Source organism: Lonchura striata, chromosome 2, assembly GCF_050655825.1.
Source record: "Lonchura striata isolate lonStrDom1 chromosome 2, ASM5065582v1, whole genome shotgun sequence".
In the NCBI taxonomy this organism is placed as follows: domain Eukaryota; kingdom Metazoa; phylum Chordata; class Aves; order Passeriformes; family Estrildidae; genus Lonchura; species Lonchura striata.
Genome location: NC_140704.1, coordinates 60,572,180 through 60,589,451, shown reverse-complemented (window position 1 = coordinate 60,589,451; position 17,272 = coordinate 60,572,180). Strand labels below are relative to the sequence as shown.

The 17,272-nt window shown below is 38.1% G+C and overlaps 1 protein-coding gene across 8 annotated transcripts in view; it reads right to left on the bottom strand.

The window, feature by feature from the left end:
- Nucleotides 1–431: 431 nt before the first annotated feature.
- The window catches only part of ZCCHC2 (zinc finger CCHC-type containing 2), a 42,252-nt gene continuing 25,411 nt past the window's right edge, over nt 432–17,272 (bottom strand). For 2 of the 8 annotated variants that reach the window (XM_085571187.1, XM_085571173.1), the window contains 7 exons: nt 12,611–12,668; nt 11,002–11,137; nt 9,471–9,535; nt 8,542–8,636; nt 5,613–5,741; nt 3,411–4,919; nt 432–2,427 (listed from right to left, as the gene is read on the bottom strand). In XM_085571187.1, coding sequence (XP_085427313.1) covers nt 2,360–2,427; nt 3,411–4,919; nt 5,613–5,741; nt 8,542–8,636; nt 9,471–9,535; nt 11,002–11,137; nt 12,611–12,668 — 2,060 coding nt within the window. In that variant the 3' untranslated portion in view covers nt 432–2,359. Of the gene's footprint in view, nt 2,428–3,410; nt 4,920–5,612; nt 5,742–8,541; nt 8,637–9,470; nt 9,536–11,001; nt 11,141–12,610; nt 12,669–14,550; nt 14,653–17,272 lie in introns of all 8 variants that reach the window. The other 6 variants (XM_085571181.1, XM_085571169.1, XM_085571161.1 and 3 more) reach the window with 5 other exon arrangements.

Genomic DNA, 17,272 nt, shown 5'->3' with positions numbered 1-17,272 from the left:
TAACTTCCTTTTATTTTAGAAATAGAAGATCTTGCTTTCTGGTCACTACAGGACTAGGACACACATTATTTGCATGGCAGTAAAAAACAGTACATTTAACCTGGATTTTAGCCCAAATCCAGGAGCCATCACATTAGGATAGACTTACCTGTTCTGAAAGGGCTGAGGTCCAAGTCCTGGGCCTATCACACATGGCAACCTGTTTCTACCAGATCTCCTACATCTTAGAGAAGTTTAAATCAAGATACAGTACCTTGACTTCAGACAAAAAGACTGACCTCAGTTTAAGTCAAATATTCTCGGCTTTGCTTCAAAAGTGATAAATTCCAACCAAAATGGCAGCTTGCCAAAACCCTCCATCATCCCAATCCCTATACCCAGCAGCAGCAATTCATCATTCTCAGTGATAAAAGACAGTACATGCACACAGGTACTTTTTTTCTTTTTTTTTATTGCTGTTAATTCAAGGAAAAAGGTTGCATAAAATCCAATCTCTTCTAGAAATATAAGTGACCTTTCCAGTACATTTCAAATATCAAAGTATATGGTAAACATACAAATAAAGAGAAGGTAACATACCTCCTATTTACAGTACAGTATTTTAAATCATAAAATAAGTTCCATAAAGTACAACTGGCAGGTAATTCACAATACAAGTCCATTGGTGGTTTAACACCCTCACTTCAACTCAAACGCAGTTCAGTCATCTCATGTGGTCCAAAAATACCCAGATCAAATAAAAATTTTAATCAAAATAATTTTCATTTACTACTTAAACTTTTTTTTTTTTTTAAATTAAAGCTTTCATCTACCTCCCTCCCCTTCCCCCCTCCCCCAAGAAAAAAGTTTCAAAATGTACACTGGTGCTATAAATATAAATGCTATCTATGAAGAAATGTAGTAATCAAGCTTTTTTTTTCTTCAAGTTTTTTGTTTGTTTAGCAATTTATTAGACAGCTGAACCAAAGATTGATTTTTATTTCATCCCTCTACCGGACACCGGGTCTGATTTTAAGAAAAAACCATTTCTGCCATGAACTGTGAGGAATGCCAAACCTTATGGATATACAGTGGTAGTTGTTCATCGGTGTTGAATGCAGCAGTCAAAAAACACACTCGTCTTCCAGATAACCTCAGTGCACTTTAGGAAATCAAATATTACCTGGAAGCAATTTAGTACATATATTGGCTTTTAAAAATAAAATAAAAAATACAGCAGCATTAAACTTACTTACTCATGATACTGACATGTTTAATACCATCTTAACACTCATTTCAGTCTTTCACATTATACCGTAATTACGCATAGTGGTAAATTGTTATAAAATAGTGACTTTCCTATTTGGTAGACAGGTTCTAATACTAATACCTGACTATTTTGTAGAAAACCATAGCTTTTGTTCAGTTTGAAATAAAACATTTACATTCTAAGTACAATGCAACACTGTAATAGTTTAGGAAAAAAATATTCAATCAAGTAATGTTCATTCTGTGTTGACACGATGAAGAATAGCTTTAAAAATGAAAAAATGCTGTCAACTTTCATTACAAATGCAAACACACTGAGTACAACATTCATACCATTTTTTTCACCTTTGTTGCTGAACATACAGGCTAAAAAGCTACAAGGGAAGAAAAACCTGTCAAATTAAGCTCATTCATTTTTCTAAATCTGTTCCAGTCCACACAGTTTCAGCCCCTTCCTGCTCTGTGTATTTGTTTGGCCCTCTCGAGAGCTGCATATCTGTATTATTATCAGGTATAGTACACATACGCTATCGTGTTTTCCTTTGGACTCTGCTAACAGGATGTTTGAACATCTCCCCTCAATTAATAAGCATTAAATTTAGAATACAGGTAGGGTCTGTATGAACTGCTAAACACTCATGCAAATCCAACGAATCCACGTGAACAACTGGGGAAAGTAAAGAAAACAGCAGCATTAAGGAGAACAGGGAGGGAGGGAAGAAGATTGTGGTGGGGAACATGACCAAGTTTCTTCTTTCACTATATGACTGCTCCACCAGTGATGTCAGAGGTCAGAGGATTTTTTTTTTAACTGCAGTAAACATTGCACATGTCTCAAGTCTTCAGTGCAAAAGCATGGTTCAAATGCTCTGTCTGATTGTTTGGCTGTGTGTGTGAATTACATGCATTATGCAAGCCTCTTGTAGAACCAGGAGGAGACCAGGGACTCAGCCTTCTTCTTTTGTACGGAACAGAGGTGCAAAAGCAATGAAAAATTCCAAAATAATATAAAACCGGGAATGTCCCAAAACACAAGACCAACCTCCCCCTCCCACACACACCTTCCCCCAAATTCCCAAGCTTCAGTTTAAGTAGGCAATGTTTACTTGTTTCAGTCTGCAGAATCCAAGGTATCATTGGAAGGGGGAGGGGGAGGTGCGTATCTCAGTCTGTAAGTGCCTAAAACAGGAAAGAGAACTACTAAGTCACTGCTCACAATTAAAATGGATTACAAAACCACTACAAGGTATCAAAATGGACATGCTCTTCAAAAGGCACTATCATCCTCCAGTCCTTTTAAAGTAGGTCCTCAGACTTTATCCTATTTTCTTTCATCCTCTTGCTAGAACTGTAAGTTTAAAAAAAAAGTTATAGAGTGTAGATACAGGACTTGAGCTCTACTGGAAAAATGAAAAGATGGTCCCCACCAAGGTCCATCTTTCCTGTTCTGGTCCAAACAAACTACTCAAGTCAGAATGGGAACAAAAATAGATTGTGCTTGATGCAAACCCTGCATTTTCCCCATTCTTCTGGACGGAGAGAGAAATGGAAGCGATTCCTTTTATATTTAGCTCCAATTGGTTTCTGCCTTTTTGCTGCAACTTGTCTGAAAAGTTAAATGTATTGCATCATGAGGCACAGAAGGATGGCTGATTGTGCAAAGGTAAGTCCTAGAAAACATTAAATATCAAATGGCCAGTCTATTGTTTTTTCTTTCAATTCTTTCAATTTCTTTCAATTCAAGTTTAAGGAATCCAAGGTCATATCATAAACAATAACTGATTTCTTTTTGCCAATGAATTCTCTCAAAAAGCACTCCAATGAATGGGAAAATTAAAACAACATGCAAGTCTCAATATAATGCCAAAATCAAACCAGTGGAAAAAGAATGACAATTTAGGACTGGTATCATTTTACTTTCCAGCTCTGAACTCATTTTCAACTTCATGCTATGAACCCCGTTCCCTTGCACTGTTCTACAAGATTTTCAGGCAGAGATAGGATACTTTGCAGTTTTAGAGCAGGTCACTAGTGCACAACCATTTACACAAAACATACACACGCACGCACACCTTTCTGCAAGACCAGAAACAGCACATTCAGAAAGGTAAAGAGAAACTACCAAACTCAAAAGCAAGTCCGCTGGGAGTTATCGTGATTACCTTGTTGACTGGCCTCCATGGATGACTGCTTACAGTCCTGCGCATAGTGTCCACTTACACCACAATTGTAACATGAAATGTTCCCATTCTTCTTAGGTCCCGACCCATTTGTGTTGGCAACTACGTTAGGTGCTGGATATACAGGATAGAACCTCCCAAATCCTGCCATCTGCTGCATACCATAGTTGGCTTGGCTTCCCATCACTGGGTCATGCATAAGCCCATTTGCATACGGAGACTGAGGCAGGAAGAACGGAAGTTGTGTTCCATTGCTTTGATGTGCTTGATTGAGGTAGCTGCCATTGCAAAGTGATGGCAGAGTGAAGAAAGATGGAACTCTGTAGACTTGTCCATGAAGTGGGTTATGATAAAAATAGCTATTAATCTGAAGGCTGCCATTGGTCCCACAGCTACACCTACGTCCACAAGAACCACAAGGGCCAGATCCCAGCTGCTGTGGAGGTAACATTGTCCCATTAGTGTTATTATTCCCAACAGCGTTTATGTAGGATGTGCTGTCACTCTGTGCAGTGCTGTGTGTTAGAGCGGGGCTTGGGCTGGGGGCAGGGCCTGGCGTGTGCGTTGGGATTGCAGGAGGAACAGTGGACTGGACCTGACCAACACCGAGGCCAGCGGACTGAGGTGGTGAGGAAGTTGCTCCAGTGCTCAGCACGTTTGTATTCTGGTTGGGCAACACACTGGTAGCATGAGGGCTGCCTGGCAAAGCGTACGAAGCTGGTGGAGGTGGTGGTGCTGCTGTGGAGAGACCAGCTGCTGGAAGAACTACCTTGAGATTGGTAGGCTGAGGGATTGCTCCTGGGTTTCCCTCAATGTGAGGCACCATTTGATTCAGTCCTACCACCTGGGATGCAGGTTTTGTGATGGGATCTGTAGTAGGAACTGGGGATCCTGGGAAACTACCTGGATTGTGGACTGGGATAAAGGCAGTATTTGGTGATCCAATACTTAAGTTTCCTGTCGGCTGCTGTGGTCCATTAACCGTGCAACTTTCCGATGATCCCTGTGGAGAGGGGATTTTCAACCTATGTATTGCCAAATGCAAAGCAGGGCTACCAGGCTGGACAGAATGTGGAAGGAAAGAGGATGGGACTGGCAAAGGGGAAGCCATGAGCTCAAGGCGTTTCTCAGGTTCACCAGAGGTCACTGGGCCCATTCCCGCAGGAGGGGAATTCGCAGCCTCTCTCACTGGTGACATAGCGACGGGCGTGGTAACCAGCATTCCCATGGTTTTACCATCTGCAGATATGGGTGGTGGGGCAACTGCTTCAGGCTTTTGGGCAGCGCTGTGCATCACACAGTGTAAGGCAGGCATGAAGGAAATATGCTGAAACTTTGCATTCAAAGGATCTTCTGAAAGGTTCCCATTTTCATTATTCACTGAAGAGATCTGAGCAGATGATTTGCTCATATTTGATGAGCTGACAGCACTGTAGCCTGTAAACCTGGTTGTATTTTGATTCCCAGAGTCCTCAGAATTGCTGTCTGTGTCTGTGGGGACAAAAGCATTTGTAAGTCAGAAGAATTAATCTCAAGCAACAGATAATCATGCCCTGGACCCATTTACCCATATAAAACCTATTGAGTTTGATGACATGAATGATAGTTATGTGTTCCTAAACTGTGACAACTTCAAGATTCTTTTCATTCATCCAAATTAAGCTAGGTCCATCTTAATGATTTGCCTATATCCACCTGCCTAATTAGCTACTGTGTCTTTGACTTGTCCATATCTGCAAATGTCAAGAGCAGGACACAAAGTGAATTAGGAATTTGGATCTGTCTAGAAAGATATTAACACACATTATTTAAATTTGGAGGGAGTGGCAAATTGTCAGTACAAAAAGAAGGAGCTCCCAGACATGCCACACATAATTTCATATAAACCCAGCACCTTTCAGGCCAAAGTTTTCCACATTATTGTACTGTGGAAATTTCTCAAGAGAGCTGTATCACTGAGGCCAAAATATTATGACATAGGTTTAGTAACCTAAAACTCTGGTATTTAAACAATGCTAGAAGCCCTCAGACTGCCCAGTCATGAAATCCACAAAGAAAAATGTATTCTGTGGCTAGTTCAGAAAATAAAGTACCTAATCAAACTGAAAAACAAACTAAAATAAATGTAAGAAAGAGATTAGTCTAGGAATAAAGGCATTCATGTACATTCTCTGTAAATACAACCTCTGTCTTTTTCTTCTTCACTATCAAAGCTTTCCCGTCCATCATGTCGTGGACTAGAAGGAGAGCTGTAACTTTCAGATGATGTTTCTCCACACGTATCATGACCAGATCCAGCATCCAAATTCAGATCTAAAAATAAAAGTTGTCAGTTTTATTTTTGATCTCAGTGCATGGAAGTGAGGTTATTTTGATTTTCTCACATTTCTCACTAGTTGAGATTTTCAACTTAATTGCATCTGTCCCCTGTATTCCTATTGCTTCCATTTCCAGCACTCAGGACTGGTCTCATCCCTAAATTTGTGATGAGTAAATCCTTGGTGTTAAAGAAGGTGATACTGAAAATTGATATTTATGCAAAGCAGTGAAAAGAATGATGATCTCAAATGATTCCTGTGATGTTTATACTGGATTGTACTACAACACTGGTTTCCTCTGAATGGCAGAGATCCAGCATTTCTGCTGGCAGAGCTGCAAGCGCTCCTCGGTGACACCAGCACAGGCAGGAAGCTAACTCAGCAGGACATGGCAAAACAATGCACCACTCCACAACTCACTCTCTAGAACAGGCTTTAACCAAACTCAACAAATCCTGTTTAAAGAAAAATAGGTGAACTGAAAAAGTGGTAAACTGTTTTCTAAATTCTGAATAGATCATGAGAAACCATCATGCTGGAAACCACCTTTCAGGGTGGATAGCTACTATGGTTTTGCTTTCAAGTTCAGCCTCAGAGGGGACGAAGAATGACAAACGCACCCTCTCTCAGAATCTATGACAGACACAAGATGGAAACCTCAGCCCACAAAACCTCAGTTAGCAAAACCTCAGGACAAAAATTAGAACTAATTATGATAATAATTTCTAAATTTTTCCCCAGTTTTTATTGCTACTGGAAGTTTAACAGGTTGGGATGGCTCACTAAAAAGTTGCCTCAATGCTTCAATTATTGAAATAATTTCCTGAATTAAACCTATAATTGCTTAAATTATTTTAACAAGTACTTTGAATGTCTAATATAAACTAGAGCCTTACTGAGAACCTGAGATCACTAAGACTCAGAGTCTAAAGCACTAATCACAAAGTATCCAGTCTTACAAGCTACCATTGTAACTAACTAATGCTTCAGACAAGTTCATAATAGGGAGGAAAAAATGAAAGAAAACATGATGAGGATAAGAATTACAGACTCAGAGCATTTCAGACAAAGCCTGGATATATAAACCTAGGCAGAGATTCAGACTGTTATTTTTCCCATAGACTATTTCTCCAATAAGTATCTCAAAAGACGTTTTGATATTTATACGTAGGTTGAAAGCTCGTGTCTGAGCAGGATTTAATGGCTTCCAGCCTGTGGGTTACAGCTGCTTTTTGAACCAGCCAACAGTTTCACAGGAGGCAGTTTCACACCTGTAGAATGGTGGGTAATGAGCAAACAGAACTCCTACGGAAAAGCATTCCCTACTAACTTTGCAGAATCAGACAATCAACTACGTTGGAAGAGACCTCTGAAATCAAGTCCAACCTATGCCTAACACCACCTAATCGATTAAACCATCGCACCAAGTGTCATATATCCAGTCTTTTTCAAAACACCTCCAAGGATGGTGACTCCACCACTTCCCTGGGCAGCCCATTCCAATGCCCAGTCATTCTTTCTGTGATTAATTTTTTTCTAATGTCTAGTTTTTTCTAATGTCTAGCCTAAACTACTCCTGGCACAGCTTAAGTCTGTGTCCTCTTGTCCTGTTGCTATTTGCTTGGGAGAAGAGACCGATCCCCACCAGGCTACACCCTCCTTTGAGGTGGCTGTAGAGAATGATAAGGTCTCCCCTTAAACACCACTGCATCACCTCCTGAAGTCATTGTCAGTTCATAAAACTCAGTGCGCTTTGCCTGACAACAAAAACATTAACCAATCAGAAATGCATGCAGCAGAACTCTGATGTAGAGTATGTTTTCTGCTTAATGGCCCTTAACTACAGCTTTCCATCTTTTTTGCTAAGACTGTGAACAGTGAGTTCTTAAGTTTTACTCAAATGCTGTTTGTAGAAGGTAAAAACACCTGCCCATAAAACACGTCAATAATTCCAAACCAGATCCAGCTGGAACTCTCCAAGGTGAGAAGAAAGAATGAAAGCTTAATCAAGATTGTATGGAAGCAACAATGACAAGGCACTTTTAAAAGTCCTTTCAACACTTATGCCAAACAGATGATGTAAAAAAAGGCAAACTCTTTGTCAACCTTCTGTCACAAGAACTACATGTAAGGCAAGGTCACAACTGATAGTGGAAATTTAGAAAACATCAAGATGGTGTAGTCAGTGGGTAGCACAGACCTTCAGAAATTTGTATAAAGCTTGGAGACTCAGTTTACTAAAGGTACACAAATATAATTTTTTCTTACAACTGACTGATGTACATAAGTCTTGGCCTAGACACTACATTTAGGATTACCCTAAACTGAAAACCCTGCTAGGGCAGCATACACAGTTCTGCATTGTAGCTCAGTGGTCACTTGGTTTAAACACTACAGTTCATCAGTGGTTCACACCACAGGTTTTATACAGGTTTCTTGTGGGCCATTACAAAACAGATGAAGAAACTAGTAGGCTGCTAAGAGCACACTAATGGCAAGATGCTCCATGTCCACAGAAGTAGCCCAACAGCAGCTGTTTCTGCAATTACTCCACCCATAAGTCAACTCACGCAGACTTCACTAGTATTTTGCCACCTATGCACGAAGACACACACCCCAAGCAATTGGATACAGAAGACTGAGTCTAGCACGTTCTATACAGCAAGACGAAGCATAGATTAGACTGCCAATACACCAACTTGCACCAGAACATTTTTCAGACTTGCGCCTTCCCCTTTACAGAAGACCCTGAACAAATCAACTGCAAGTCAACAGCTTTGGAAAAAGCACCTTACCTTTTGCTGTCCCAGTACGGATGTGCTGCGATGCTGCAACTCGAACTCCGTTGCTCCTGTTAGTCAACCTGCAGTCAGTTTTCTTTGCTTTCTCCCTGTGTAAAAAATTTCATGGCTTCTTTGCAAATGCATGAGCACAAATAACCAACCATGAATGAACATGGAATGACACTGAAAACAAAGGCAGTGACACCAGGCCAAAAATGCAAATTTAATAGCTATAACAACAAATAATAAACAATTAAATAGAGGCTGCTGGTGCAATATACCAGGAACTAAGCTACAAGCAGCATTACTAAATACTATGAATAAAGATCTATATAAGAAAGGACACCAAAAAGGAACAGGAGCAGCAAACAGTAAAGTCATTTTTGAAAGGTGATGTGTGTAATGCAGCCCTACACCAGTTTAGTGTAATAGCATCTGGAAACTTGGAAGTAGGCAGAGTATTAGGTAAGGGTGGAAGTGCTTTCACTTCTCACAGTACAGAGTTGTGTAGCCTGCTGGAAGTTCTGAAGCCCTCTGATGTGCAAATTATCTTCAATAAGATGTTTCAGCCAGTTACCACTCACTTCATAATGTTAAAGGTTGCCATCAAGCCTCATTTGATTTTCAGTATATTCTGGACAGCTTTACATTTTTTAAGTTTCAAATAAATATAAAGGGGAAAAGGCAATTTAGTATTGGTTAAGAACATATTTCCATTTCTTCATCTTTTAATTAAATGCCAAGCGATATTTTGAGAAATTAATGCATTCACTTAAAATTCTATTTTTCAAGTTACTTCTTTACAGAAAATAAAATAAGGATTTTTATGCAGTCTTGTGCCAGCACAGCAAATGAAAGCACCTAACTGACTGCAGACTCTGTTTATCAGAGCGAATGCATTACACTTCATTTCTGGATTACCAGTTACATTAGAAACCTACTTTTCCAGCTGTGGCTTTCCTTTCTTCTTGCTTACTGTAGACAGACTTCGTTTTTCCACTGTGTGCTAGACAGAAAATACAAAGACACCGGTCAAACAACAGAAATTTTATGAAAGCCAAGACAACAGCCCTTCTAGACCCACAGGTCCTCAAGTCCAAGAGTAGTGGGCTAACAGGTGCTATAACCACCCAAACAACCACTTGTTCAGTACATCTGAGCCTGTAAAATAATGCACCATGTCTTGTGTTTACACGAGAATCAGAGAAACACGCAGCAAATTACTACTTGCAAGTATGCCAGAGATATCCATCAAATTATTGTTTGCATGCTGTTCTTCCTCCAGAGGATAAAAACAAATGCATTTCAGCACATACCTGCTGAAAAAGGCCAATCACCAAGCTTAAGGAGCTACAAAATTTGTTGTTAAAAATGGAATTATTTGATAGTTCGTGGTGAGAAATACATGTGACAAATTATTTCTGCATAGTGACGAGCAGGTACCTAGCTTTAAACTGGAGGTTTAAGCTGCTAAACTAAACTCTAGAATACAGCATATAAGAAAAAAACACAGGACTTAACACAGTTTTTAAAGTATGCCATCAATAACTGTTATTAACAGCTCATATTTGGCAAGGAAGTAAAATTTATGAAAATTCTGAAATAATCTCTGTCTAAATCACTGTATCTGGGCTTCCTTTAAATAGCTTTTCCTGTGCTTTAGTAAATTAACGTTTTCTTGCTTCAAGCTGGCAGTATTTCAAGCTTTGATGCAGCCCACCATTTCATTTTTAAAAGCCAACCTCAATTCACTACCCTGCTTTATGGAATAAGGAAACTAATTTTGTTTGGCTTGGTATTCCAAATTCCAAACATAAATGAAAGTAATATTAAATAATTCTAACATTATGTGTTTTTCATGTATAAGCAGTGAGCAAGCTTCCTTCCCCCAATTTCAGTAGTAGATAATTTTATTTATAAACAATTGTTCTGTTTACCTATATTCACAATGAGATTGAGTGTTGAAGAGACACAAATCCCAGAAAAAGTGTATATGCATCTATCTATTAACTTTTTTCAAATATAATTATTTAAATAATGCAGGTAAGATAGAAAGAATATGTTTAACCTGTTGTACCTACTGTAGCATTAATACAGTTTAGCTATTAATACTGTTTCCAGTTTGTTCCATGCAATAACAGAAATTGCCCAAGCATTCTGGAATCCTCTCTGATGACAATGCTACAGTAACAGGAAAATGTCTGATTACAAATTAACATTAGACTTTTCTGATTACTTACATTCTGCTGGGAAATTTTATTTACAAATTTATAAACAAAATATTCAGCTTTCTCAGACAGTGGTAAGGAATTACGGAGGGTTTTCTAATCAAGGCAAGTCAGCAGCAACTTCAATACTTAGTTTGTACAATTTTAGGAGCACTTTTCATCTTTTAAAGCTAAATCTCATCACGTGTCATGGACAGTCTTATGTTTCTTGGAATATGGTTTTAAAGAATAAACAGCAACACACCTGGTCAAGTAGGTTAGTACAGTGCTCTGGGTGCTGCTGGACAATACAGCTTTTCCTTCTCCAGTCCATTACCCCATTCTGCTCTGAGTGCTGAATGTTAAGGCTATCCAGTGAAGAACATTTTGCACTGCTAGTGCTGCTGAAAAAAAAAAAAAAGAAGAAAAAAAAAAGTTATGCTGATGTGAAGAAATCTGCAGGCTTTTCTTAACAACATACATGTTTTGCATTATGAGAAATTTTGCTTTTAGAAAACCCTAGGAATTTTCAAGAGATTTAAAATATCTAAATTACAGCAGTTCTTGTGCTCTAAACTTATGATTGACCATAACTGGAGTTCCTTTTTCATTTGTCTACTACAGTTTGATGTAAAATTCAGAACAACAGAATTTCTAGAAAACAGTAATTGAGGGAAAAGTTTCCTTGGATATTGCTATACACATTTCCCCCTCTTAAATAAACAGAAGATAATAGTTAGCTAAAGAAGTTTCTTTCCCAGAACTTTGTGGAAATGTCTATCCCTCTCTTTCCTACCTGAAAGATAGACCCTAAACTATGGTCAACCTTAGTGTAATTCATTATACAATGAATAAAAAAAAGACAATTTCTTTATTAATAACCATAAGCTACTAAATTTGGATCTTGCTCTAATGACTTTATAGTAGACTATGTATCTATCATTGTAATCACAGATTTTGTCAAGTTTACACTTTCTTCTTGAGGAAATATAAGCTGAAAGTAGAACAGTTTAAAACCAAAACAGACACAAAGCACTAAGTTGTCTTGTGGTGAGTTCACAAGAATTTTGTCTGTTACCTCTGTACCTTAACCAACACTGTGCTATGTTTATATTCTAATTACTGGAATTCCAGGTAAATTTTCACCACAAGATAAATACCTTTTACAGATAGATAAATCAACACTGAACAAAATTGTAAATCACAATAAATTCTGTATCCATTTCTTTCCCTTAATTTAGTTGAATTATGCACAACTATGTGCAAACATACCTGAAGTTTTTCATCAAAATACATTAATGAGTGAATTCAGATTAGGTACTTCAGGGATCTGAAGGCATATATAAACTCCTTTAATATAGTTAGGAACTGTTTCCACTTAAAATGGACACAAACCAGCAACGTGTATGTGCATTTGCCAGTAAGCAAGGGCAAGAATGGACTACCCTGTCCTACAAGCTCCTCTTTGAGGTTACTTAGGCTTCAAATCAATAGCACTGGAAATTTTCAGTACAAGTATCGGGGTATGTGCACATAGAAAAGATACACGCCATACAGATTATGGCATGTAATATCTTATAAACACAAATCAAGACATCAATTCAAATAGTGAAGGGTCACAAAATTTGGGAAAGAAGAGCTATCCAAATGACCTAGACTGACAGATTTAGAAATAGGGTCTTCTGAATTATTTTTCTAATAGTTATGAAGTTAGTAACAACCTCCGAAATGACAAAAATAAGACCAGAACAGCCCACCACAAACAAACAAAAGCTCCACAAAGAAGATTTAATCTAGAAGGACACATACTCTCAAAGCACCAACAAATGGAAGTTCAGACATACAACATGGTCACATTACACCCTAGTACCTACTTGGCAACAGGACTTTTTCCATTATGTTTCTTGTGAACTGCTGTGTGTTGCATTACATCTGGAAAAAAAAAAAACAAACCCAAAGCATTATTTCAACAGAAATTCCATTTAATATTTTAAATCAATCTAGCAAATTCATCTTTTCATCACTACCAGGCACATAGCAGAAGACATCTTCATTAAACAGGTCAGGCTTAATTTACAGTGTTGAAATTAGCAGGTATTGCATAGAAGACAAATCAGTTTGTATAGATTATATAAAGAAGACTCTTTACTTTCCATTTCACAGAAGAATGCAACAGAAAGAGAGGAACTATGACAATGCCAATGTTTGCTCACCTCTATATTTAATTCTAAGTACTGAATGCATGACTGAATATCACCCAGTATGAAAGAACAGAGAGAGAAGAAAGGAATGAGTCAGAAAAAAAGACAACATTTTGTAATTTCTTCTGAACACTGAAATTAATCTCAAAACTATATCACATATTCTGACTAGCAAACAAAGACAAGTCCTACACTAAAGTACTGCATTCTGAACCTGAAAATTCACCGGGCAAGTAAAGCTTTACAAATTACACCTGACAAAAAGAGATCTGGCCTCAAGGCCCAGCTGGGTGGGGCTCCAAGTAACCCGGTATGGTGGAAGGCTCCCTGCCTGAGGCAGGTGGTTTGGAACTTTAAGGTTGTTTCCAAACTAAATCATTCTAAGAGTCTATGAAGAAAAACTGAGATCTTTAGAGACATAGTCTACTGGTTTTTTTAAGACAACTGTTAAATTTTAACAAAAGCAACTTTCCTTAATTCCAACTATTGATAATCTTAGTATTCTTGGTACTTAGGATTTTGCCTGAACTCCTGTCAATGCTACACCTAAGTTTAAATTATGGTTTAAAAATTTGACAAAAAAAAAAAAAAAATTTAAACTTCTGGTAAACACTTCACTAAAATGGCACAAAAAGTGTTCTTAAATGCATTTGTAATTTCACCAGATGACGAGATTTATATATTTTTAAGAGCAGTATATAAAAGACTATTTGAACAATTATTGAACAACTATATTGTAAATTTACTTGGTGAAAATTCTTGGTGTATTCTTAATAATATGGCAATGATTATTTTGATAAGAAAAAGCTGTTCAGACTGCATATGTAGATTACCGAATACACAGAAGTTCAACAGCAAACTTCTTATGAATTATTAATGTGAAAGAGCGTAAGACTGCTATCATTACTTGAAAGCCAGCAAAAGAGTTCAGTGGTCCGTGTTCACCCATCAGTCCCCTTTCCCATCCTTTCCACCTACCAGGAGTTTGTACTTGTTTCCTTCTAAAACCAATGCAAAACTGGCTTGCTGTTCCTTTCAGAATGAAACCACTGACCAGTCACCAGGCTGCTGCTTCCATGTGTGAGCTGTTTTTGAGGCATTTGAAAAACACTAGCTTTCAGACTGTAATCAATACTCACTACAGTCCCAACCTTAGTAACAGTCCAGGGTATCAAAGCAGCATAGGTTAAGAATAAGAAGAGGAAAACTTGAAAATTTTTTCTGTGTAAAATTAGAAGCTAGACAAATTCTGCATATTTAATGTAAAACAGTCTTGAAATACCCTTGAAATGCTGCACGTAACTCTGAATCCCAGTAACTGAAGAATAAATAGGTAAAGACATGAAAGTCTATAAATAATCTTGGCTTAAGTAAATTGTGAAGTATATATTCCTGGTTGTTCAACACAGCTGTGAACTTCTGCCTTCAAGCTGTCTAAGAATGCTGCCACTTCTTGAGATATAGAACAACCTCTTAACTGCTGAAAGTACACAAAAATCCTTCATTTGCATAGCAGATTTAATTCAATTTTTGTACCACTTTATACCAATGGAGAAATCAGTCAAGTGTATGATTTCCAGAACTGAGTGTGGTAAAATATCTGAAAGAACCACCTTTGAGTACACAACTACCTTCCTCCTGACTTGAAGCTTCTGAACTGTCCTCCTTGAAGTGTTCTGGTGTCTTAACCGTCTTCAAAGAGGGTTGTAAGTTACCTGCAGAGAATAAAGTTCACGTAGTAACTTTATAGATCTTGAACAACTGGACAGTTCCTGAATGTTTTCACCAAACTGGAAGCTAGGGAAATGGAAGACTGAACTTATTGGTTTGCATATGGCAGCTATTTGAACATTGCCTTATTCAAAGTAGGCCATCTCCAAGAGTAAAGGCTCTTAAGAGATACTTTTATTTTTACGAAAATAGTGTCATAAATAATTTTAATGCTATGGTACAATTTCAAAAGGCTGTGATTGTGATAATAATTAGAGATATTCCTACTATGCTGCACTTCAGATTTTTCTTTATAATCATTTTGTTTTACAACAGGAAATTGGAGGAGAGCAACCAGAGTTACTAGTATTCTTCTGCAACAAATTACACTCCTCCACTGTCAAATCATTCATCTGCCAAAAGAGATCTAATTTGGGCTAAAGTCTTCTAGTGCCCTTAGCACAGTCTTCACATATCATTTTTGCCTTTTTATGCCAGACAGGATGAAAAATAAGCAGGAACAATATTAACAGTTTTTTGGCAAAAAACCCGCTTCCATGCTCTGAAAAAGGACTTAATTTCTTAAATAATCTAACTCCAAGAGTCTACTCTTTCCCTCTCAAAAAGTTCCAAGCTAGTGCAGGTAAAACCATCTGAAAGCTTTTGCTTAGAGCTTGAAACATTGATAGGAAGTTCTTTCTGAATATCATCTGCACTGAAGACACTAAACTCCCAGAGATCATGCTGTCAAAATCAAAAATTGGAATGAGAAGTCTACTCCAACCTGAAAAATTGTCTAAACAACTGAATTTATGAACCAGGAGGGAACTAATTAATTTCCTCCTTAATGGAACCATAGCAACCTAATTAAGCTTACTGAATATTCAGTGTGAGATCCCCACTATTAATTAAGGTATGAAGACCGATCCCAAACAGAATTTACTTCCACATAGGTTTTGCTAAATAACTTTGTAGTTCTGTAAAAAGATATTTTTATCCCTGACTACTGTATGGCAACTGAAGACCAATTTAAGCCACAAATGCTTTGTCTGTTAATTAATTCTTCATTTTCTATTCAAGAATTAGATGAGATTTTACTTAAATATATGCTTCCTTTCCCAACACTGGCAGCACATGCAAAATGTGTGACTACAACTAACTTGCAGTAACAAGGAGCAGGATTACAGGAATCCCAAACAGAAAACCTAGAAAAACACAGAAACCAACCCCCTTCAAGGGCCACTTAACTGGGGTGATTTCAGCAACAGGTGGGGCGAGTATTTTTGTCTTAGTAAGGCTTCTATTCGCCTGCACCACAGGAAATGTGACTGTGAGATACCATGGACACATCATCCAGTCCCTCTTCTCAAAAGAAAAAACAACTATGCTTCAATTTATCACACTAATTCTCTTCAGCAAATGTTTTCTTAATATCTAACTCAATGTCAGGGCCTGAATCATGCCAATGAGTTTTGCAGCTCTTCCCTGCTCTCCCAAGGGCTTCACCTGTCGACAGTGAAGATTCAATCTAGTACACTGCAGTTTTGCAATTCAGGGTGTGACTACTGGGAAAAGAACTGGCAGATGCTTCACCCAGGGCCTCCATCCTTTGGCTCAGGAGCTGAATTTGAGCTCAGGCCTTTGCCTAGGGTGCACTGCTGGCACACCTGTGCCTGGACATGAATCTTGCTGATCCTGTTCTCAGCCCTGATCTACTTACTTGTTTTTCTGCCTTGACCTCAGACCTGCCTCACTACTCTGGACTTCTCTGGTAATCACCAGATTCTTGCCTGTCTCTGGTCCTAATCTTCTTCAAAAGAAGTTAAACCTAGTGCTTTCTGTCTTATCCAACAGAGAGAACAGATCATCCTCTTTACATTAGGACTCTGGTATCTGAAGACTTAAATCATCTCTTCCATTTGAGTCTTTCCTCCTCTCTGCTAAACAATTAAGTTCCTCATCCTGTCTCTCATATATTCTACATCTGACAAATCCTCATAAACTTTCATGTACTCAATAATTTATTACTATAAGATTATCTCACATTTAAGATCACTTTGTAATCTATAAGACTTCCAACAGAATTGACATTCGTCTATTCTCCTTCTGATCTACCCACTCTGCAGATCGTTTCTGCCTAGTCAACTCTGTCTTGATAGATAGAATCTGGCACTGGTTCCTTTTTGAAAACATTTCAAACTACTACCATGTACAACAATGTATTTGCAAGTCCTTCCCAACCAGGTGTAGTCTACAGTCTAAAATATGCACACCCTGTCCAGTGTGCCCATCATTAACATGAATCTTTCTGGACTTTGGAAACTCTTTCCTCCCCATGCAGCCTTTCAGTATAACAGAAATGTCAATTTTTACAGCAGTAAATTCCAACCAGTTCCACAATTACCCTGATTGTTATTAGTTTAACATTTTCACAAAACTGCCATGTAAGGATGTACTAAGTGTTTCTGAAAAATGCTACAAAGTGACCTACAGCTTCTATCCTAGTAAAAGTGCTTCTACCTCACCATGGAAAAAATACACCTGTCACAGATCACACACAATTTCAAACTGAAGTCTGCTGTCATTCCTCTATTTTTTTCCAAATGAATATGAGCAATCTGTTTG